The sequence below is a fragment of the Pteropus medius genome, unplaced genomic scaffold (assembly GCF_902729225.1).
Source record: "Pteropus medius unplaced genomic scaffold, Ma_sr-lr_union100, whole genome shotgun sequence".
NCBI classification, from domain to species: domain Eukaryota; kingdom Metazoa; phylum Chordata; class Mammalia; order Chiroptera; family Pteropodidae; genus Pteropus; species Pteropus medius.
In genome coordinates this window covers 186,591-211,060 of record NW_024347791.1, presented here as the reverse complement: position 1 = coordinate 211,060, position 24,470 = coordinate 186,591, and the positions used below count along the sequence as shown (strand labels likewise).

At 44.0% G+C, this 24,470-nt stretch overlaps 1 protein-coding gene across 14 annotated transcripts in view; it reads right to left on the bottom strand.

Annotated features, from left to right (window-relative positions):
* Positions 1-24,470, bottom strand: part of FAM227A (family with sequence similarity 227 member A) — a 56,539-nt gene that overhangs the window by 21,136 nt on the left and 10,933 nt on the right. For 5 of the 14 annotated variants that reach the window (XM_039877646.1, XM_039877649.1, XM_039877648.1 and 2 more), the window contains 10 exons: positions 23,160-23,229; positions 22,485-22,561; positions 20,869-21,015; positions 15,033-15,134; positions 14,439-14,543; positions 12,445-12,568; positions 11,558-11,662; positions 8,275-8,354; positions 5,221-5,302; positions 434-528 (listed from right to left, as the gene is read on the bottom strand). In XM_039877646.1, the coding sequence (XP_039733580.1) occupies positions 434-528; positions 5,221-5,302; positions 8,275-8,354; positions 11,558-11,662; positions 12,445-12,568; positions 14,439-14,543; positions 15,033-15,134; positions 20,869-21,015; positions 22,485-22,561; positions 23,160-23,229 (987 nt within the window). Of the gene's footprint in view, positions 1-433; positions 529-5,220; positions 5,303-8,274; positions 8,355-11,557; positions 11,663-12,444; positions 12,569-14,438; positions 14,544-15,032; positions 15,135-20,868; positions 21,016-22,484; positions 22,562-23,159; positions 23,230-23,274; positions 23,325-23,456; positions 23,565-24,470 lie in introns of those variants that run through there. The other 9 variants (XM_039877657.1, XM_039877660.1, XM_039877652.1 and 6 more) reach the window with 5 other exon arrangements.

The following is a 24,470-nucleotide window of genomic DNA, read 5'->3' as shown; positions in this document are numbered from 1 at the left end:
AGTAATGATCTGAGAGGTATCTGTGACAAGTAAACAAAATATACTGCATGCACAGGTTTAGTATAATGCCTGACACATAGTAAGTGTTTATTACATAATTATCATCGGTATCCCAGGTAAACCTTAAAATTATTGTCTCCGTTTCATAGAGTGGGAAACCGAGACTCAGTGCTCTCCTTCCATTACACTCAGGCTTCTGAGTCTCAAGCAAGTAATTTAAATCCCTGGAAAAATCCGGACAAATTCTCCCCCAACTTATGCCTCTCTCAGTCAGGAATTACTCTTAGGAGATTTCCTGGCTATATCACCTGAGCCTACAATAAGAAATACCCTAGTTCTTACCCTGACATCTTCACAGTGCTAGCTTTTATAGCCACATCTCCCAGCTACTTTAAAATCATCTCTACTATTAAATTGCCAATCATGTGCTCACCTCCTTAGGACACATATTCTCATATGCTCTTGCTTTTGAGATCCTCTTGACTTGTTGCGTAGCTTTCCTCAAGGCCAGAGTCTGAAGATATTGCTCTGTCAATGCAATACGAGCAAAAAAAAAAAAAAGATTATTGGAACTGGTCAGCTGTGATGAGAAAGAACATACGGCAGATCTCAGCTTCCTATTACTGTGAAAATGACTGTGTGTGGTCAGATCACTGGGAGATAATGGAGGAAGTAGCTCAGGTAAATCCATAGAATTTCACTTGCATTTTATCCAGATATATACCTATGGCCATAGATTTGTCCATTTATTAATCTATATATAGATTCTTCTATTTATCCAATCAATAAACATTTACTAAGCATCCACTATGTACTGGGCCCATGCTAGGTGCTGGAAGTAGACTATCTTCAAGGAATTCATAGTTTAGTGAGAAAAAAACACATGCAAATAATAAGCGTAACACTAACTCAGGTGCAATGACAGAATTCTCTAGAGGTTACAGTGTGGTCACAGAATAAGGGGAGGCTAAAGGCTTTTTTTTAAAAAAGCTAAGCATAATCAGAAAAGGTGTTGTAATTAAAAGAGAAAAAATATCCAACTCTTGCACAAAATTATAGTTTTCCTGTAGGAGAAAATTAACAGAGAACGTCTTAAAGATGAGCAGAGAGAAACAACAGATCATCTATAAATGAATAACAATTAAAATTACTACAGCGTTTTCAACAGTAACACTAAAAGCTAGAAGACAGTGGAATAAAATCAGCAAAGCATTGAGGTAGATGGGTATCCAGCAAAACTATCCTTCAAGAACAAAGATGAAATAGAGACATTAATAGAAAAACAAAAACCAAGCAAATATACCAAAAACCTTGTGATAAAGGAACTGCTAAAGACGATGTTTCTATCTGTTTTTCTCTCTCTCCCTCTCCCTCTCTCCCCCCTCTCTCTACCACACACACACTCTATAAAATGGAGACAATAATTCCAAGGTTCACCTGAGGTACCTATGATAATTATTATAATACACTTACTATGTGTCAGGCACTATACTAAACCTGTGCATGCAGTATATTTTGTTTACCAGCACAGTCCTCTCAGATAATTACTTCTGCTATTCTTCAGTTGATTGGTGAGAAAAATGATGCTCAGAGCAGGTAACTAATTTGTCCAAATTCACAAAAAAATTAGTGATAAAGCCAAGACTTGCATGCAGATCTGTCTGACTCTGAGCCTGAGCTCTTAACCACTGAGCTTTGTCACCGGTACAGTACAGAGAACCAGGAAAGTTTGATAAATTCTCAAGAGAAAAAGGCAGTTAGCATCGTCAACTATGAAATTACTCAGATGTTGAAATCATCAGACAAAGGCTATAAAGTAGTGATTATAACAATGATGTAAGAAGTATGGGTGAACACTTGAAACAAATAAAAAAATAGAAAGTCTCAGTAGAAAAACAGAAGCTATGACAGGGGCCCAAACAGAAATTTTACAACTGAAAAATACAACCACCAAAATAAATTCACTGGAGGGGATCAATAGCAGAAATGGGGGTAAGAGAGGAAAGAGTCAATGAACTTAAAGACAGATCAAAAGAAATCGTATGTGGTGTTTTCTGATATCACATGTGTGGTTTTCCCACACCAATTCTCTGAAATAAACCGGGTTTCCAATAATTCAATTCAATTCCAGACCCATCTGGAGTCAGTATCAGATCCCACAAGTTACAGGACTCAGTCTGACAAGACTATTCCGACTCTAGGCAGCAGTCTCATATGGGGTTCCCAGGCTACTCACACTTCTATCCAGCTGACTACAAATTTAGAGGTTCCCAGCACCCATCTTCAAGTTTGATGATTCACTGGAATGATTCATGGATCTCAGGAAAGTGCCATACTTACTGTTACAGATTTATGATGAAAGATATCACTCAAAACAACAAACTGGAAAAGATACATAGGGCAGGTATGGGGGTTGGGGGATGGAACGAAGAACTTCCATGCCCTCTTCAGGCACACCACCATCTTCCCAGCACATGAGTGTGTTCAGGAACCTGTAAGTTCATCAGATCATATTATTCAAGAGTTGTTATAACTCAATCTCCAGTCTGCCCCTCTCTAGAGGTTGTGGGGGTGGTAGGGCTGAAAGTTTTCACCCACTAACCATGTTTGGGCTTTCAGGTAACCAGACTGCATTCTGAAGCTACCTGGGGCCCTGAGCTGAGTCACCTTATTAGCATATACTCAGATATGGTTGAAAGATGTTTGTTATGAATAACAAAAATACTCCTATGGCTCAGGAAATTCTGAAAGATTCAGGAGCTCTGTGCCAAGAACTGGGGACAAAGACCTAATCTATGTTTTTATTATACTATACAATCTGAACAATGTAGAGACAAAAGATTGGGAAAAAATGAGCAGAGCCTCAGGGACTTATGGGACAATAGCAACGGGTCTAACATTTGTGTCATCAAAGTCTCAGAAAGAAAGGAGCAAGAGTGCAGTACAAAAACATTTTGAAAACATGTGAAAACTCCCCAAATTTGGCAAAAGATATAAACTTACAGATTCAAGAAGATCTGCAAACCCTAAACAAGTTAAATTCAAAGAAACCCACACCCATACACATCATAATCAATCAGCTGAAAGACAAGACACAGTAAATACCCTGAGGGCAGCCAGAGAAAAATGCATTACGCAAAAGGGGGACAACAGTTTTAATGATTGTGGATTTGTCCTTAGACCTTTGAGGCCAGATGGCTGTGGAATGACATTTTAAAATGCTGAGGAAAAAGAACAGTCAACTGAAAATGCTATGCCCAGAAAAAATATCATTCAAGAATGAAGGTAAAATAAAGACATTCTCAGATGAAAGAAAACTAAGAAAATTCATTGCTAGCAGGTCTATTTTTAATGAAATACTAAAGGAAGGAAAATGATACCAGAGGGAGATATGAAACTTTGGGAATGAATGAAAAGTAACAGAAATTGTAAATGGCAAATATAATGTATATAGTAAATATATATGATGATATATGGTAAATATAATAGACTTTTCTTTCTCTGATATTCTTTAAAATATGTATGATCACTTTGGAATACAGTTTGGCGGTTCCTCAAAATGTTAAACATATGACCCAGTAATTCCGCTCCTAGGTATACATACACCTAAGAGAAATAAAAACATACGTCTACACAAAAACTCGAACATGGATGTTCATAGTAGTATTATTCATAATAGCTACAAAATGGAAACAACCCGAACTGAATAAAAAAACCCAATTATATATCTAAAACATGTGGGATGCCTCAGTGTTGAGAGGGAAATGTACATAGCACTCAACATTCATATTAGAAAATAAAAGTCTCATTTTCTTCTTTGACTTATGGATCTTTATCAATTGAATATATATGTATATTTTGGGGACTTGAAGTCTCCCCCAAATATTTACCTTTACTGGCATATCTCATTTTATTTCGCTTTGCTTCATTGAGCTTCACAGATATTGCAAATTGAAGCTAAAACCCTCCACTAGCAAAAGGATCACAACTCGCTGAAGGCTCAGATGATGTTTAGCATTTTTTAGCAATAAAGTCTTTTTTTAGGTAAGGTAATACATTTTTAAAGACATAATGCTGTTGCACACTTAATAGACTATAGAATAGTGTAAATGTAGCTTTTATATGCACTGGGAAACCAAAAAATTCTTCGTGTGACTCACTTTGTTGAGATATTCGCTCTATTGCAGTGGTCAGGAACTGAACCTGCAATGTCTCCGAGGTCCGTCTGTATTTGGAACCCTGGCTATACTTCTCAACAAGTGGTCTCCAAATACTTTTTTAATAACAGCTTTATTGTAATATGATTTACATACTAACTTTTCTGAGCCTCCATTTCTCCAACAAAGAAAAGGATAGTTTAATTTTTTCGACTAATGATGACACCTAAGAGTTCCTGTTCTGTTTTCTCAGGTTCTATATTTGTCTGTATGGCATCCATTAATTACAGGGCCAAACTAACGGCCAAAGTGGATACAGCTCCCCTGTGATCAGAGCTCATACTGTGAACCACCTCCTTTATCTAATTCCCACACATAAAGCTAACATTTCCCCTGACGTAAATCAACCCAGGGCCAGATGTCAGACATCTAGGGACAGCTCCTATATCCCGAAGCCAGCCAGAATTACTCAAACTAGCTGATCCTAAGCTGTTAACCATGTCATGTCTTGTCTTTCCCAAGGAAATCCCAATAAAGGCTGTGGCCTAAGCCTTCCTCTGGCGCCTTTCTGTCTCCTGACTGACACTGGTGCTTCCTCCCATGGTCCTGCATGGCAAGTCATGCCTCTTGATTCTAGGAGAACTGTGAATAGCAAACTTTTCTTTCAATGGCATTGACCTCTCCAGGTATTCACTCAGTCACCTTTATAAGTTAACACCCAGGCACAAATCATTTCCTACCTCAATAAATGCTTGTTTCTGATGGGGAGAGGGGCAGTGATCAGGTCTTAAATTTATTTTTTTCCATTGCCTACAACCTCTCTTTCCCACAGATATTAGCACTGTGTGAACTCATCATTATAAAAGTAGAACTTAATCATTGCTTGTGGAACTGAAAAGACAATTATGCCCTCTCAAGAAACTACTTGGTGCCAAAGCCCAGGCTAGAAGCAAGAGTATAAACTAGGGTGGCAGATTATGTTCAAACAAACCCAGGAAACGAGGGTTTTGGAGAAAATAACTGAGTCAAAAGCCTACATTTCCGTTTTAGGTAGTTACTGTACCTTTCATGATATTCTGTATTTGTGACCTATCCTCTGACTTCTTAGATAAGGAGCCTCTCTCGTTTGAATATATACTTGTAGACTGAGGGAGAAAAAAACAAAGAACAACTTAGTAAAACTGGTAATGAGAGAAATACGAAAAGCATACGTGCTATTTCCTAGACACTTATGATCGTTCTTGTAGAGGGAGAGCTTGCAGGCCCAGCTTGCCAACCCAGGGGCACGGTGGAGAGAAGAGGCTGATGTAGAAAACACGTGGGCTGCAGACGGAGGCAGACCAGGGCTCCAGTCCCAGCCCTGTCACTCAACGGCTGGTGATCTTAGGCAAGTCATCAAACCTCTGGATTGCCTTGGATTCCTCATAGGGTTCTTGTGAGGATTAAGTCAGCTAAGGCATGCAAAGTGCGTGAGTGGCTGCTCACAGTAGGGGCTCCATGAATACTGCCACCACTGTTTACACACTCACCACATCTCTTTCAGTAAACATTTCACTGAGCAGCTTCTAATGTGTCTGGCACTGGGCAGATCCTGAAACCTGGTCCTTGCCCAGAGGAGCTCCCAGTCCAGCAGGGGAGATAATGGTAAATGGACAATTACACTAAGGTGAGAAAAGTATCACATATTTATTAGAGAGGCAATATAAGTTAGGATTAGGTTTGTATGTGAGTGATAGAGACTCGGAATAACAGTGGCTCAACCTAGGTAGAAATTTCTCTCTCCCATAACAGTCTGAAGGTAGACAATCCAGTACTTATATGGTATTTCTGCTGTGATAAGTCCTTCGGGATTCCAACTTCTTCCAGCTCATGATTCCACCTTTCCTAAGACCCTTGCTCTTAGGGTCCAAGATGGTAGCTAGAGCTCCAGTCATCACATTCGCATTCCAGGCAGCAGAACGGAAAAAAGGACAAAGAGGCAAAGACTTCACATGGACTGTTTCCTTAAGGAAGGCTCCCAGAAACTGTCACATAGCACATCCACTTATATCTCATTAACAGGATCTTAGTCACATGGCCACACATTGATATAGGGGAGGCCAGGAAATGTAGTCTTTGATCTGGCCATAAAAATTGGAGGTTCTCTTTCTATAGAAGAAGAAACAACAGATATTGCAAAATAACTAATAGTAGGCCAGAAGTAGTTCAAGCAGAGTATCATAGAAGACAGAATGGGGAATGTTTGATTCTGTCTGCTGGAGAGCGGGAGGGCTTCCAAGGAGAGAAGACACTTTTGTTCTGTTTTTAAGGATGAGTAGGAGTTTAACAATATTAAACAGATGACCCACCAAGTAGCAGGCAAGCAGTCCGCCACCTCAACAACCAGCTCTTTGGTTTTATATCAATATGATATTTGAATAGGAAAAAGCAAGCAGAAAAGACTTCCCATACACCGTGCAGCTGGCTGTCCAACAGCTATGACGTTTGTAGAGTTTAAGTGGTTACTGGGATTTGTTAGAGAGAAACCATTCCCAGACTCAATGAAGCCCCACGCTCATTCTTAATAGGCTTCAGAGAGCTCTGTACTAGAGCGGAGAATACGTGCAAGGAGACTGGCTTGGTGTAAGTTATCAGGCCCTCCTATTGGAGAGGCAGCTTGCTGATGCAGAAAGAGCTCAGACTGACAGCCTCCTGCGTCAGCTGAAGTCAGCTGCGTGGCCTGGGGCAAGTTATTCACCTCTTGGGTCTGTTTCTTCCTTTGTCAAATAAAGTTAATCCTCACCTGCCTTGTAGAAATGTTGTAAAGAGTAGAGAGGATGTGAAAAGACAACCTGCACATGGTAACATCTCCAAAGTTCTTGTCTGTCTATCCTCGTGTGACCAGCAACCACCCCGAGCGTACGAGGCAGGGTGACCACCACTGGGATGGGGGTAGACTAAGACTGCTCCGGGGCCCCCTTCCCATCATGGTACGGGAGAGATAGAATCCTTCTACCCCACGTGGACACCCTCCTGCTCAGAGTCCACATGCCGAGGGCTCAGCTATGATGGGTCAGAGCAGCAGGGGAGCCTGTTTTGGGGCCAGCAAACTTTTCCACCAAGAGCCCGAGTGAGTGCATTTGGCTTTGCAGGCCATAAAGTCTCTGTCGCAGTTACCTGATTCTGCGGCTGCAGCGCAGAGATTGCCGAAGACAATGGAGAACCAGTGGCTGTGGCTGTGAGCCAATAAAGCTCTATTTACAAAAACAGGCAGGGAAAGGCCTCATTCGTAGTTTGTCTGGACATTTATTTTTATTGAGCTTTCGGGAAAAAAACAGAACCTGACTGGTAGTGTTTGGCTTGTTTCGTGCCACTGATAAGAGGAGATGCTGGCAATGATGATGGCACTGGTGGAGGGCCAAGGGGCGGGCACAGAGGCCAGACAGGTGCGGGGTATGCTGTGTCTAAGGAACAGAAAGAAGGCCCCTGCAGCAGGAGCCCCAAGAGCCTGGGAGGGTAGAGGTGGCACTGGCCAGACATGGCAGGGCCACACAGGTCAGTCCACCCCAAAGCAAGAGGAAGCTTCTGAGGTTTTGAAGGTGTTTTTCACTTGGGCTGAGAGGATGGTGTTAGGGGTACGAGAGAGTAGAAAAGGGCCAGGCAGTAATGGGATGCAGTAATTAGTCTGCATTTTGGAAAAAGACTGCAGGGTACCAGAGAGCCTGAAGGAGACAGGAGCTTACGGCCACAGTGAAGGGAGCTCAGACTGGAGTGGAAGGGAGCAGAGGGTGCTGCCGGCAAGTAGGCAGGAGGCAACGGGAACAAGGCAGAGAGGGGCAAGTAGGTGTTGGGGGGGACAGCCAGGTTCAGGCTTGTGATGAGGATCAAAGGGGAGAAAAAGATGTAAAAAAGCACCTAGCAGTGCAGCCTCTACTGAAATAAATGTTGGTTCTCCTCCCTCCTCACAGCCACTGCATTTCTGTGGCCACCCCTTAGTGCTCCACTCATCCATGTAGATGAGGACAACCAGGGCGCCCCCAGAGATGAAGGGGCAGGGAGCGCAGAGTGTGGGATCGATCAGAAGTCACTGACGCTTACAGGGCCCCAAGGGGTCCAAGGTTTGTGCCTCCCCACTCACCGGACGGTCGGGGACTTGTCTGACCTGGAGAGACTTCTGGAAAGAGTAGCTCTTAGAAAGGCGGACGGGTATCTCTCTTTCTAGGAAAGAGAAAATGTTGTTTGTCAGTTCCTTGTTGTCCTGGGAGTGACTGCAGACCAGGAGCTTTGAGACAGCCCCTGCCCTGCAGGGATCAGTAACAGCAAGAGGAACACCTACTGAGTGACCTTGGGCAAGTTATTTAACCTCTCTGGTCCTGTTACAAATAGTGAATACTAACGACCTCATAGGCTGATGACTCAATTAAAGGAAGCAATGTGTGCAGAGCCTAAAACACAGGACGAGCACGCAAACGTATGAAAAAAAAAAAGAGTACTGACTTCAAAAGTAAAATAAAACTCAGAACCTGGCAAAATTGAAATGAATAAATGTTGGATTAAATGCTGGAAAAACAAGCTATCAACCTCGTAAAGTGTTAAATTTAGTATTCACTGAAACGTCACGATTTACGGATTAGGTTTTTTTCATTTGAAATTCCTGTGTATCCATGATGACCGCTAGGAAAGCAAACCTATTAAGTGGGTCAGTAACTGTAAATGCATAGAAAAGCAGCACATGGAAGTGCTTGGCTCTGAGGTTGTTCTAATTTCCTTTGGCTGCAGCCACACTCTTCTCTAAGGCTGTTAGATGTTCTCTTCCCTGTGCCCTGGGCTAGGGCTTCTCAAACTGGAATGTGCTTCGAGATTACCAGGGCATCTTAGTAAACTGCAGAGTCTGATTTAATCCATCTGGAGAGATGCTGATGCTGATGCTGCTGCTCCTTGGATCACACTTTGAGTAGAAAGTTTGCCACAACACAGGAAGTGGGGCAGCCTGCCTCCCCCCATCCAGGAAACCAACCAGAACCACCTTGCCCTCCTTCCCCACCTATCCTCTCTGCTCCTTTCTGCTGGTACCTCAGGATGCTGCTGTCTGTTTAAATGAAGGTGGCTTTCCCACCACCAACCCTGCTAGCTCCTCCCACACACTTCTCTCTGACAGGCTGAGGCTTTCAGAATGAACCACACTTCTGCATCGCTTCTTCTGAAATCTGGGTCTTGCCTCCTACCATCCGATGGAAACAGCTGTCCCAAAGTTCACTAATGAAGAGGAATTTTCACTCAAAAGGCTAACCTTATAATCAGCTTTTTGTTCTGCTTCTGTAGATGTGCTTGCCGCATAGGCTGTAGGGCAAGGTGACCTCGAAATTAACTAAAGACTCATCCTCCCTTTTGCTTGTTCTGTCTAAATAACAAATGTAACTGCCAACTGCATAGCAACTCCCACACTCTGTAACCATCTGAGGACAAATTAACCAATCGGCCCACGCCAACTAAGCCCTATAAGAGCAAGGTTGCCCCTGAGCTGGGGGCCCAGATCTTCGGAGTGCTACCATTTCTGGGACCACTGGCATAATAAACCTGAGTTCTCCAACTCTCCGAGTGGTGCCTGGTTTCTCGCGGGTCTGATTTTTGCAACATTTCTGTAACACTAACAGGGGTTTCTTCTGGGGGTGATGAGAATGCTTTGGAATTAGATAGTGGTGATAGCTGTACAATTTTCTGAATATACTAATCACTGAATTACACACTTTCAAAGGGTAAATTTTATGTTATGGGAATTATATTTCAATAAAGCTGATATACAGATAAAGATCACAAACAACCTAAATATACGATTGCATGGCTCCTTCCTAGGCCTCATCCTGTGGCCCCTCTGCAGCAGCTGGCACCACTGACCCTCCCTCTGCACAGCCCTCTCTAGCCTCCACGGCCCCATTCTCTCTGGGCACCTCCTGCCTCTGTGGACCCTTTCTTCTGCCTCCTGCATGCAGGAGGCCTCCGAGGCTCTGACCCCAGCCTCCTTCTCTTCTCCCTTCTTTAATATTCTCATCTAGGAAAACCATCAAGGAGCACATCTGCTTTCATAAATTTGCAGTTGAGAGTCCCGGCCTTAATCCTCCCCTAATCGCATCACCAATGGCACCTTGGACATGCCCACTGGGCTGTCCCATCGTCTCATTTCTGTCACATCTAAGGTCAAACTTATGGCCTTTCTCCACAGACCTGATCCTCCCCTTGACTTCCTAGTTCTAAATGGAATATTTGCAAATGCTGGCTGCTGGATGCTTAGAACTGCTTTGAATCTGGAATACACCCAGCCCTAGTCTCTTCCTGGCCTGACCTAAAGTGCTTGAAGGGTCCCTGGATTTCCACGAGGTTCTATCTTCTTTATGGCCTCATATCCATCTTCTGTGCAAAAAAGTGTTAACATAGCACTCCTCATTGCTGTCCTTGAAGAGTTCTGCTTGCAAGGTTGGCCCTTAGCTGGCATCTGGGAACGTATATTTTGGGACGGTCCCCACCACTAACTGTGCCTTAATGGCTTACTGTGCCTAAACCATTTGTATAAATACTATAGTTTATGTTGAACACCTGATATATGTGCCAGGCAGGGAGAGTCTACATGATCAGCTCCCAGTCAGAGGCACTGGGCACTGAGTCTCTAATGAGCTTGCCTGGTAGGCAACATTTCACATGTGTTGGCACGACTCCATGCTGGAGGATTAAGCACATCCTGTGTGTGACCCCTTGGGAGCTTGCACCTGGTGTTCCTGGACTTTGCCCCCTGCACCTTTTCCCATTGCAGATTGTGCACTGCATGGTTTTGCTGTAATAAATCACAGCTGTGAGACTCTTAGGGAATTACCACACCTGAGTGTGGTCTTGGGGACAATTCCCCTACCCTTGCTTATGCTGCCCCACAACTGCAGGCTCCTAGCCTTCGGAAAGAAGGTCTTAGTGGGCACCTTGCCCCAGCTCCTACCCAACCTGGAACCTTGCAGGCAACATACGAGCAGCTCTGCCAGGGCCCCTCCAGGGGCAGGAAGCTCACCATCGTGTAAGACAGCACTGCCTGTGGGTCCCTCCTTCCTGCCCAGTGCCCTTACTTTCCCTAAGGACATTAGACTAAGGCAGGAGAATGGTTAACTGGACAGAGGCCAAAGACTGGCAAAAGTGCCAGGTTGGTTAGCCTGTCTGGGCAAAATCTTGGCTCCCAACTGTGCTGGGAAACCTTGGGCCGACAAACCTCTCTGTATCTCAGATTGCTGCTATATGATAGAAATAATAGGATCTCGCTGAAGGCACACATGAGACAGAAGCTGGCCTGAGGATTTCAACACCAAGGCCTTTCTGTGCCCCAATTAGACGGTGGCTGGGTGTGGCCAGGGCAGAGGGGCAGAAGTCCATAAGTGATGCCTTACTGTTTATCAATGTTTTTCTCTGACACAGTTTTTCTCTCCGAAATCTCTCCGGATCCAGTTTCGAGTAGTCCCAACTGTTATAGCTCTGTGGGCAAGGATGGATACCTAGGACAGAGTCAAGAGGAAGAATGAAAACTTCTGCAAAGGAGAATGGGAGGGAGAGAGCACAGGAAGCCGGCATGTGAACACCTCCAAACTCTGCTTGTCTGTTCACTCATGATCCGGCTGTGTAGCCTTACTACATCGCTGTAAGAAATCTTAGCCACGAATACAACTTATGAGCTCTCCTAGCAAATCTAATGTGGCAGTGATCTTGGAGACCCCCAGCACAGTAGGAGCTATAAAAAGTCCTTAGCACAGTACCTAGTACCCAGGAACCTCTCAATAAATAGTAGTTTTCAATGACCTTAGAAAATGTCTGGGTTGAGATGGGGAAAGTGGGGGAGGAGACAGAAAAGTAGTTGAAAAGCAGACATTGAACTGATGCTGTGTGCTGCAGGGGGACTACAGATGGGCCACTTGGCATCACACGGGGTGTGGAAGGGTAGGATGACATAACCAGCATACTGCTTTTGAGTCACTGAGTTCTGGATCCATCATCCCACAGCACAAGGTTAACTTCTGGACAGCAAATGGGGCTATGTTCAGATCTGCTCCCTACAGATGCAGCTGGGCACAGAAAGGGGACAAAGAATGTCTGAGAATGGTTTTAAGGAAACAGGACAATTGGCGCTCTTTGGGTGTCTACCTGCACACTTTAATGTCAAAGAGAGAAGAGTCCAGCTGTCTCAACGAAGGGGTGCGAGGGGAAACAATCATATACCTGGGCTCAGGTGAAAAATGCGTTTCTGGAACCGCTTTCCCCAGGAGAGAACAGTGTCGCTTACCTGAAATCCACAGGCTCATCGTGTTACAGATGTTAGACTTGAATTCGTGCGTGTTGAACCAGGACTGCGGGAAGCAGCAACAGAAGCTGGTGTACAGGGCTTTGCTCAGAAGTGATGGCAATCTCTGGGGGGGAGGGGCAAGCAGTGTTCAGGCAATATTCTGGGCATTTCTACACCCAGAAGAGAGCCCCTGACCTCAGAAAGGAACTATGACAAAATTCTCTACCTGACACCCTGTGGCCTTCCTGTTTATTAGGGGAACAATTTCCATCTGCAGCTGTTCCACAGCTGGGTGGGCTCCTTATGCTACCTGGGGACCACTCCTCAAACATCATGCTACGCTAGGTCAGCAACCCCTCCCCCAGCCCCTCTGCACATGGTCTGTGGCTCAGCCCCTTCTGCAACTTGGCCAAACAGTAGTCCAGAAGGTGACAAGATACATTTGACCTACCTATCTTTCTGTCTCTCAGAGAGAATACTAGTAAGTACTACTTACTCGGTTTTTTTTTATCCACAGGTATTGCTATTGTTTCTTAACTATGGTGGAGCTCAAATTATACACTTATATCTGGCTTTATGCCATTATAACATCATGCCAGATTTAACATTATAACATAAGCACTTCGCCCGGTTGCTATAAACTCTTTGGGAATTCTTTTTTCCAAGGGACCTTCATAATATTGTGCTGAGTGGGCATATCAAAATTTAGTAAACATCCCCTGTTGGTGGGTGTTACCCTGTTTCCAAGACTTTGCATTACAAATTATGCTGAATAACTGTTTTTATTTATTAAGCTATTTCATTGTCTGGCACATAGTAGGCAGTCAAAATTGTTGAATGAATGAATGCATGCATGAATAAAAGCAGCTTTTCCTGTGAGCTTATGTCTTCCAGAAGACGGTATACTACTGCTAATCACAGCAGCTATGGTATATTGGGGGTTTATCGTGTGTTGGGCACTATGTCAAAAGCCTTGCAAACATCTCATGGAATCCCTAGGACAACTTGGTGAGAGGCATTATTATCCCCAGTTTATGGGTGATAAAACTAAGGTTATGTTAAGCGGTCACATAACCACCTTTCAGCATAATTGTATCAATTCACTTCCTACTCATACTGTCTGAGTGCCATTTCCCTATATCCTTAACAACATTGGGAATTATACTTTTTAAATCTAAGCTAACAGGGGTATTGAATTATTATTGTTCTAATTCATAGTTTTGATTGTTACTAGGATGAACTTTTTTCCTGTTTGTATTTCTAACCCTGGTGAATTTCTAGTTTATGTACTTTGTCCATTGGTCTATGGGGTGTTTTATTTTTTCTTATTGATTTGTTAGGAGTTATTTATGTTATGTGACATATATGGTATTGGTATTTTTGCACAGTTTCTCATTTGCTTTTTAACTTTATAGTAATCTTTAAAATTTTTATATAATTAAGTTGATCAGTCTTTTCCTTTATGGTTATTTGGGGTCATATTTAAAAAGTCCTCCCCCACTCCCAAATCATGTAAATATTCACTTATATTTCACTCTAGCAATCTTTTCACAACATATATCCATACCTTCATATATAAAAAGTAAATATGTATATTCACACTTTTAATTTTTAAATAATGTTTATTTAAATACTACAGAAATATATAAAATAGAAGTCTCTTATAACCTTATTCTCCAGAATATAAACATTGCTAAGAGTTTGGTAAATATTTTTCCAGATTTCTTTTCTATTCATAGGCAAACACACATATACATATACGTTTTTAACAGAATTATATAAATTACCTTATTTTTCACTTAAAATATATTATTACATCTTTCCCAAACAGTATATATGGACCTACCTCATTTTTCATTACAAGTCAGTGTACAGATATATCACAACTTACTAATTACTCCCTTATGGAAAGAATGTTGAGGGCATTCCATTGGCATTAGAAGTGAATAGCTATCTCATGTGATTTATTTTTCTAAACAGTGGTTAATACTCACTTTTAAGATAGCCTCTTCATGGTAGGACCTGGATTCATGAAACAAAAGAAAGGCATAGTGGAGGGATATCCGGTCGAACAGCTTATTCTGGATCTCCTTGTTTGGCTACCAGGAATAAACATGGACAAGGAATTACTAGAGTCCCATGTTGAAACAGCCAAGGGCGGAGATTCTTAACTAAGCATTTATCTCATTTTTAGGAATCTTATTCTTAAGATACTGAGCCTCATTATCATTTAGGAAATAATACAGCAGTTTGTTTCCTAGGATTTATAAGACATGCGCATAGAGGGAGGGTGTTGAAGAAAGCACCCTAATTCTGAACCAGGAGGTCCTGACTTTACTCTTGGCCCTGCCTTTGACCAGCCATTTAAACGGACCAGTCCCTAAAGCCCAGGGGAGCTGCAGGACATTGGGTAATGGCTAAAGCACAGGGTATATGGGCAAGACTTGGGAGAGGGAAGGATGAGGTGATGAATGAGGCTACAGGTGTGGTCGGTGGAATTGAAGGGGCTTATAGCCCATATTAAAGAGGATTTGTGCCATAGTAAAATAATTTAAGCAAGGGAGAGGAGCGATCAGATTTGCATTTACCTGGTACCTTTCGTGGAAGATCCACCAGAAGCTATCCAGCCATATGGCTGTCAGAGAAGGAGAGCAGAAAAACTTCTCTAACTCTCTATCTGTACAGAAAGACTTGAAAAGAAACAAAATTCACATTATTATTGTTCCTGTTATTGTTCTTCTTTTAAAAATTCACCTGGAGCCACAGATGCATAATCATCTCCACTCAGAAACTTCTCTTCCTCCTTTGCATCCCATACCTTGTTACTGCTATTAATCACACCATCTTTCTACTCGTCGTCTTCTGAGTCAACATACTTTGGAGTCAACTCAAAAAAAAACAAAAAACACCTAACCTTTTAGTGAGTGCTGACTATTTACCTTGCCAAGTGTTTTTACACGTTCTCCCTTTAACCCCTGTAATAATCATGCAAGGCATGCATCATTATCTCTGTTTTACAAATGAGGAAACCAAGGACTAGAGAGCTGAAGTCACTTGCCCAAAGTAATACAGCCAGCAAGTGGCAGAGCCAGGATCAGAACCCATAACTCTAGATGGGTGCTCTATGCTCTCACTTATATTCAATTCATAGTCATCAATATCAACACACACAATATTAGACAAATGCAAATCACTGGACCATAAGAGTCTGCTGAGTTGGTAGTAAGCACCTGGAATACCAAAATTAGAATGGAATTATCAGTGAACTCCGGGGGCAGAAAATTCGGCCTTCATTGTCAGGCAACTGGGTCTTGAAACTTGTGCTGACTCCAAAGCTACTACCATAATAACATGTACATTGAAGGCTTACCACGTATCTGGCACTGGCCTATGCACATTCATCCTTTATCTCACTTTATTTTTTCACAGTCTATGTGGTAGGTGTTTAGTTATCCCCAGCTTATGCGAGAGGAAAGTGAGGACTGAGAGGTTAAGATTCTTGCCACGCCTTACACAGCCCAGGAGGTTCGAACGCAGGCGGTCTGGCCCCAGAGACACCACACGCGCTGCCTCTCCTCTGACCCTTAGAAGAGCAAAGAGAACTCACTCTGGCCACCTTCCGGGACGCAAAGGGGAAGACTCCTCGGTGCTCCCTTCAAGCCTACCTGGGAAATCGAGGGAATCGTGCATTAAGCAAGCCTCTCTCTAGCAAGCTCTCTGAGCCTGGCTCTTGGCTCTGTCTTTGTCACCGTTCCTCACTTTTCCTTAGAGAGGCAGTAGAGCGCAGCGGTGAAGAGCACAGACTTTGGTACCAGATAGCCAGGATTCAAATCCAGCTCTTACGCTTAGCTGTGTGACCTTGAGCAACGTTATTGAACTTGTGTGTTCTCCGTTGCCTCATCCAGAAAATAGAGATGATGATGATGATGATGATGATGATGATGATGATAGTCCCTACCACAGACGGCTGTGAGGATTAAATGAGTGACCGATACTTCCGAAGCACGGAAAACAGTGCCAGGCACTTGGAAACAGTTGCTAAGAGTGTGCTAGTTTCTTATCATCTGTTTATTCAGATTCCTACTTCCTCTCAAAAAGATTTCATTTCAGGCCTTCAGCAGATACTGGGACAAACACGATACAGTGTGATAGGTCCCCGGGGAGAAGGAACCGCAGGGAGTGTGGAGCCCAGAGGGGCATCTGTGCTGGGGGAGCCGGGAAAGGTTTTACCAGCACGTACGACTGGATGAAGGGAGAGCGGAGAGCTCCGCAGACAGGGAGAAAAGCACGGCCCATGCTGTGAAACCGCGCCGCACGTTCGGGGAACTCCCGGGGCTTCTGTGCAGTGGCGAGAGGCCTGCAGGAGCCAGACCATGAGGTACCTGGGTCCTGGGGCTGAGAGCTGTTCTGAAACAGGACGAGGAAGGGTGGCTGCTGGCACCAATGAATTTTCAACAGGGCAGGAAAACATGAGATTGATATTCTAGAAACGTCCCTGGAGGCCGTGTAGAAGATGTATTAGAGGGGACTGAAATGGCAAGGCAGACGATGCACAGGGCAGCAGATGCCGTGATCCAGATGGGAAGCTGTGGACGTGACGGTGGCACTGGGAAGGAGGAAGAGTCACAGTGAAGGCGGTAGTTAAGTCAGAGGCTGCTCGGTTGCGAGGCGAGGGTAAGGGACGAGACTGTGCCAGCGACTCTGAGGTGGAAGGCTGTGGTTGTCAACAAGATAGGGAACCGGCACGGGGTGGGGGTGGGGGGATCTGAGGGGAATCAGGGCAGGAGGCAGGGGGACATGTGAGTCGGAGCACAGCAGTCTGGCGGTAGCTTGGACACAGTTCCCAAGTGGTGATTAGCCTCGTGTGGGGAGGTTACCAAGGTCTACCAGCCCCCTACGAGTCTGTGCAGAGGGAGGGGTCCTGGAGAACATGGATGGTGAAGGGGCCTGGAAGACCAAGATGGTGCTGCCCGAGGAGAGGGAGAATGCTACCACAGAAAAGAATTTCCACGTGCAGGGAGCTGTCCTCTGGGTCAATTGTACGGAGACCCAGAGGTGACCTTAGATGACCTCTAAGATGACAACACAAACACATCCTTCGGACTTGGCGATATGAAAGCTATTGGTAGGTAAACTTGGGCCACTTTCAGTGATGGGAGGAGGGTGGGAAACCAGACCGTAGTAGCATGAAAAGAAAATGGAGGTGAGAACTGAAACCAGCAAGTGTGGGCAGCCCTTCCGAGAAATCCCAGGTGGGGTTCGGTGCTGAGTCGGTGCCCTGCTGCTGACACAGGGCTTCTGTCCTCATGGGGCTCATGGCCTAGCAATGGCCTCCACAATCTCTGAAGCAGAGGCAGTCAGCTGCTGAAAGGGAGTGGGAGGTGATGGAGGAGAGGATTTAAGAAGGCAAGTGAATGTGTGGGGTGGCCCCTGAGCAGGATGCAAGAGGGTCCTTTTAAAGGCAAAGTACAAATTTTCCTTGAATTTCTTGGGAGCCAAAGAAAAGCAGGAAACAGCATCAGTTACAAGGCTAAAAAGAATTCCAGGAGATGCAGTTTTTCTTGGGATTAAGGAAACATCCCCCATGGGACCTCAATAATGGAACATGAAGTAATAACAGTAGTCACTGACCTTGGGGCTACCCACACAGCAAATGGAACATGACCAAGTGTGGCTGGAAGGTCACACAAACACAAGTGGATCCACGAAACACGCAGTTCATTTGTTCTCGTCTTTCTTCCTTTTTAAAATATAGAAAAAGGAAGAAGAAAAAACTATAACCTTATCACTCAGAGAACACCTGTGATATCCATGTATGGTTTTACCCCAGATTTTCCTGTGTGCTTCTATCACACTGTATTGATAGTTTTTTTTTTTAACTACTCTATTCCCTATGCTGTACTTTACAATCCTGTGACTATTTTGTAACTATCAATTTGTACTTCTTAATCCTTTCACCATTTTCACCCCAAATCTACTCCCATGTGGCAACCATCAAAATATTCTCTGTATCTATGGGTTTATTTCTGTTTTGTTTGTTCATTTATTTAGTTCTTTAGATTCCACATATAAGCGAGATCATATGGTATTTGTCTTTGTCTGACTTAGTTCACTTAGCATAATATCCTTTAGGTTCATCCATGTTGTCCCAAATGGTAAGATTTCATTCTTTTTTATGGCCAGGTAATATTCTATTGTATATATGTTACTACTTCTTCTTTATCCAGTCATCTGTTGATGGGCACTTATGTTGCTTCCATATCTTGGCTATTGTAAAAAGCGCAAACAAAGGGGTGAACAGAGGGGTGCATATGTCTTTTTCAGTTTCTTCAGATAAATACCCAGAAGTGGAACTTCTAGGTCATAAGGTGGTTCCATTTTTAATTTTTTGAGGAACCTCCAAATTGTTCGCCATAGTGGTTGTACCAACTGGCAATCCCACCAACGGTGCATGAAGGTTCCCTTTTCTCCACATCCTTGCCAACACCTGTTCTTTTGATTTATTGATGATGGCCATTCTGACAAGTATGTAGTGATATCTCTCATTATGGTTTTAATTTGCATTTTTCTGATGATTAGTGATGTTGAGCATCTTTTCGTATGTCTATTGGCCATCTGTATGTCCTCTACTTTACTGAATTCATTTACTAGTTCTAATAGCTTTTTGGTGGAATCTTTAGGGTTCTCTACATAGTATGCCATCCGCAAATAATGAGTTTTACGTCTTCCTTTCCAATCTGGATGCCTTTTATTTCTTTTTCTTGCCTAATTGCTGTGGCTAGGACTTCTAACACTATGTAGAATAAAAGTGGTGAAAGTGGACATCCTTGTCTTGTTCCTTGTAGAGTTTTTCATATACTGATATTTTTCATTTAACAACACGGCATAGAATGTTAAAATACACTCTTTATAAAATATTCATTTCAGTGGCTAAGTAGTCTATGATAGATATACCCCAAATGACTGCTATTATTAATGATTAAACTGTTTCTAATAACATTGATAATAAAAACTACCATTGTTTTGAGAACTTATGACTCACTAAGCACTATGCTAAGTGCTTTTATATACCTATCTTATTTAATTTTACAATAATTCTTAAAGGCAGACTGTTGTTGTCCCTCTTTTGCAGTAGAAGAAACCAGAGCCCAGAGAGGTACTTAACCACCAAGATGTACTGCCTTGTACTGCCTTCCAGTTCCTTGCTGTCATAAATGACAATGTGGTGAACATCTTTTTGCACTGTCCTTGAGAAAATGTGATGCTCTGGGTGCCCGCTGCTCCTCCCTGTCTGCACTGAGGAAAGCAGAAGATCAGGTACCCTACCCCAGCGTAACCACTGCCTGGCCCAGAGACCAGTGCCTGGTGAAAGGCAGATATCCACTTGTTGATGGCAGTCCATGCTGGAGCCTGACACCGGAACTTCAGCAAATACCGTTGTCATACTTGGCAGTGACTGGCCCAAACAGATCATCACTCTTAGGAAGTCTGAATGCAAGACACAGAAGAATGAGACAGATAGAACTGGAGACCCAGCCAGAGAGAAGGCAGCAGGGAGAAATCATGACGAAGAGAGGAGAGAAGGAAGGAAGGAAGGAGAGAGGAAGATGGGGAAAGAATAAAAGGGAGAGAGAGAAATAGAGAGTGGGGGTGGGGGAGGGGCAGCCTGTAGTTTGAAGCAAGCAGCAGTGAGAAGTACAGGTAGAAGAGATTGAGGAACCGGGTCCCAGGCATGTTGAGGTGACCAGTCAGGAGCTGACAGGACAATGACCAGTGTTGCTTTGGGGACAGTGGAGTTGCTGTGCAATCATGAAGTGTGATGAGGCACAGCTGCAGGGCTGCTAAGACCATTTTCTATGCATCCTCCCCTCCCCACACCTCCTCACAACTATCTCCACCTCCTGAGTGGCCAGCGCTGTATCACATAAGCACACAAGTTCTTCTGGGCCCTTCCTTCCTAAGGAACCCAGTGTGTACTGCTCTCCAAGCAGGTAACTCACCCCAAGGGGTACCAATGCGACATAGGAAAAAAATATTGTAACTCATGTCTTATTAAGAAAAAAATAGGAATTAAGTTTATCAATATACAAGATAGCGATGGACAACAGAACACGTATATCATTCATAAAAAAAATACGTCATGAGGATTTGTACTCAAAATGTTTCGTTAATAGGATTCATGATCAAAACAGTCTGGAGACCGGTGCTCTGGTGTAAAGAATCTAGGTTTTGGAGAAGACGTGGGCTTGCGATCTAATCTCAGCTCGGTCACTTGCAAACTGTGTGGCCCTCAGTGGCTTACTCGATTGCCCTGACTCTCGGTTTCCTGGGATGTAAAGCTGCATCCATCGCGTGGGTGGCTGTAGTGTACAGCTGGGCCCACAGCTGGACCTCACAGAGGTGAGCTGCCCATCCCTTTCTTACCTTACCGGTAAGGGGGCTTCTCTCAGACTGCACCACATTGTCAACCATGTCACAGAAGTCCACCCCATTGGGAAGCTCGTTTGGCCTGGAGCTGTTAAACGGTGGGTGCTGGTACAGCTCTGCCAGCAGATTTTTATCTGCTGTTTTCTAAAGCAAAAAAGCAGAATATGAAAATGGGGCCCATCATTCTGACAGTTTAAGACAACAGGATATCTTCTCCTTTTTATCATGAAGACAATTATAACGACCTTACAGAAGGCGGAAAAAAATGAGGGTGCGTTCATGATCCCAATGCCCCTTGCCAAACATCTACTTACATGGTTCCTATTTTCTCTTTCAGGCTTTGAGTACATGTATGCAAATATATGTACCTTCAATCATTTTATAATACATTTACACACACACACACTTATGTCCTGCTCTATCCACTTAACTTTAGATTTTTCACATTGCTACACTGTCTTCAAATTTATCATTTGAAATAACATGTCCTGTTAAGAGGATGTGCTATAATTTAGTCAACTACACACTGTTACTTCCAATTAATATTACTGTCACATGATAATAAAGTTAATAATAATAACTTGGAACATAGTTTCCCCCCTCCTTGGCTTATTTATTTAGTATGACTTTCTCAATACAGAAATATTAGATCAAAGAATATGACTATCCTCATGGTTCTTAATATATATTAAGTGGATTTCCGAATAAAAATAAAATATGACTATAATAAAATGTAAAAATGCAGGAAAGTAGAAAGAGGAAACCAATTACCATCACCCAAAGGCACCTACTGGAAACATTTTGAGGAACTGAATTTCTCCGTAATTGGACTATCGAGTTGACAATGGAAGAATTCAGTGATTAACTGCACTGACTGAGTCAGACAACCTGTGGTCAGATGTCAGCATCACCCTGTATTAGCTGTGCCACCTTGGGCAAGACATTTAAATCTGTTTGGCCACCATCATGGGTCATATGACGGTTTTGGTGCAAACTCTCAACCACTGGGCTTTATGTTGTGTAGGAATTTCCCAGGCTAAAAGGTGAAAAAAAAGATAGCGATACCATTCCGGTTCATATTCTCCAGCACTGAAAGGTTTGTATACATATGACCTAGGTGGTTTAAAGAGCAAACTTAGGAGGATCTTAACTGGGGCGGCTGCTGGAGAGGCAGCAGCGAGCACCTGGCCATGGGGCTGAGGATCTGAGCAGGAAGTGGGGCTCTGCCATCAACAAGCTGCACGATGCCGCAGGTCACCTGACTACCCCTGAACCTCAGCTTCCCAGGGCATCTGCAGTGATCGCCATAACTGGCACTGCTGTGTCCACGGCCCCTCTGAGCGACTCTGTGTGACCGGATCTGAACTCATTGTTTCTAAGTTCTGAAAATAAACAGATGGCCTCTGGAACACTCCTCATTCTACCCTTTCTAGGGTGTTATGAGAAATTCTACCATTATTCAAATACCTTAAGATCTTCTAAAAAGGGAATTCTGCAATTTTCCTGCATAATCACCATCTAGATACCAAGTATCTGTCCCACCCAACCCCCCAGGAATAAAATTGATTTCATGCCCAGCAGAAAACAGTCAGACCCAGGAATAGATCACTTACTCTTTTAACAACGGAAGATTTGACATTCCTGGATTCTGGGTCACCGCAAGTGTACTGTAATTTTCTTTGACTTTTGTCTGCAGAAGAATGGAAGAAGAGAAACAGGATGTGAGGAACCGCGGGTCTGTCCACTGCTGTGATTTTTCATTTGACCTGAGCTGCCTGACGACACACATTATTAGTCTCACTAGATCCCACTCCTGTTGCTGACTTATCCAGAGTCCCCTCCTTATCTGATCAGACTGCTTGAGCCAGAGAAGCAGCCAGGAGGAGTAGACCAAACATAGGCTTTGAAATCAGGCTGGGACAAATCCAGGACCTGCCACAGACAAGCTGTGTGACTTACGGGAAATTACTCCCTTCCCTCAAGCCTGTTCCTCTTCTATGAAATATATTCAGTGGCACCGACCGCACAGGTAGGAGGCCCTTGGAAGATCTAACAGGGGACTACGTATGGAAGCACCTGGTGCAACACGGCACGGCAGGTAGTCTCTAAATGGTATTGTCCTTCCCTCCTTCCTTGCCCGATGTCAAGAAGTCAGATTTAAGGCTCCTTCAGAAGAGGAGAAAAATACCCTCAATCCAAAACTCTGGATTCCTACTCAATGCATTTTAGATATGAAAAAACCAACCCCCACAAAAACACCATCTAAGGCTGTGAAAAAGGATTTTTGCCTCTGTCTCCTGAGCCGCCACGACTTTTCTCTCTTAAAGACTTCTTCTCCAACTCAAATTTCTCAATTGCCTTCAAAAACCAAAAAGAAATGGGGCATTAGGGATCGATGCAAACCTTGGCGGAGGGTGGGGGTCAGGGACAGGGCCGCTTCTCCTGTTGGTGTGTAAAAGGCACGGAGCAAAGTTTGGGACAGCGCCTTACTGTCTTCCCCTAGGCGGGAGGGCCTTGGTGGCAGGCAGGGTCACTGACTCATTTCCCTGTCGCCACCAACACATCTCCCCAGCCCGCTCTCTCACACTGCCCCTCCTCCTGGCAACATCTCCCCCGGGCCTGCACCTCTGAGGACAGCATTTGGAACGGTTCCAATCACGGTTCCACCGGTTACAAGCTTCTGTTCAATCTCTCTGTAAAAGGGGGATAATAATACCTACCGTCCAAGGTTCTTATAAGGTCAGATATAAAGTTATTTAATGCATCTTAAAACACAGGCACAGAGGCTACCGGATGGAGCTGCTCAATAAAGGGTAACTGTTGTTACTATTCATCATTATACTTTTGACCTCTTGAGGGATTTCCCTTGATCTCTGACTCCTCCCCTAGGAGCATTCAAGGTACATAGTCCCACACCCTGCTCTTTCCACTTTTAGTTTCTAAAGAACTTCCAGGGAAGTCTGATGATTGGTTAGGCTTAGGTATCATTCCTCTAGGTGGAAACATGACCCTGAAATACAGGTGAGAAGCTAGAATCTGTGAACGTATTGTTCATTCACAAATATTTCCTGAGCATCTACTACAAGCTGAACACTGCGCTGATGTCGAGGATGCAGCAATGAGCAGTGACGCTGTCCCTGCCCTCCGAGGGCTCATAGATTAGTGGGGAGACGCCGGTGATCATGGCGTGAATGGTGCTGCCCTGGAGAGAGACAGGATGCCCGGAGTGTGCCCAGGAGGGGCACCTACGCTAATCTTGGGGTGGAAGGTGCAGAGAAGGCCTTTCCAGAGGTAGCGACCCACAGGCAGAGAGAGGAAGGCAAGAGCCTACTGCTGGAGTGAATCGTGAAGCTGTGAGAGTGGGCGAATGAGCTGTCAAGGGAAGGAGACTGGAAAAAAGAGATAAGCAAGGTTCACGGCCAGAAACTGGAAGGAGACCCACACTCAGGGTATGGGAGACGGGACAGAAACAGGACCTGGCTGTGTGGACTGTGGGGAAGAGGCTCTGGGACTCAGTAGGAGACGGCTCACGTGTGCGTTAGTTCTCATGTATTAAGCACTTAGTTTGCACTGTGCTATTATTTTGCACTGTGCTAGAT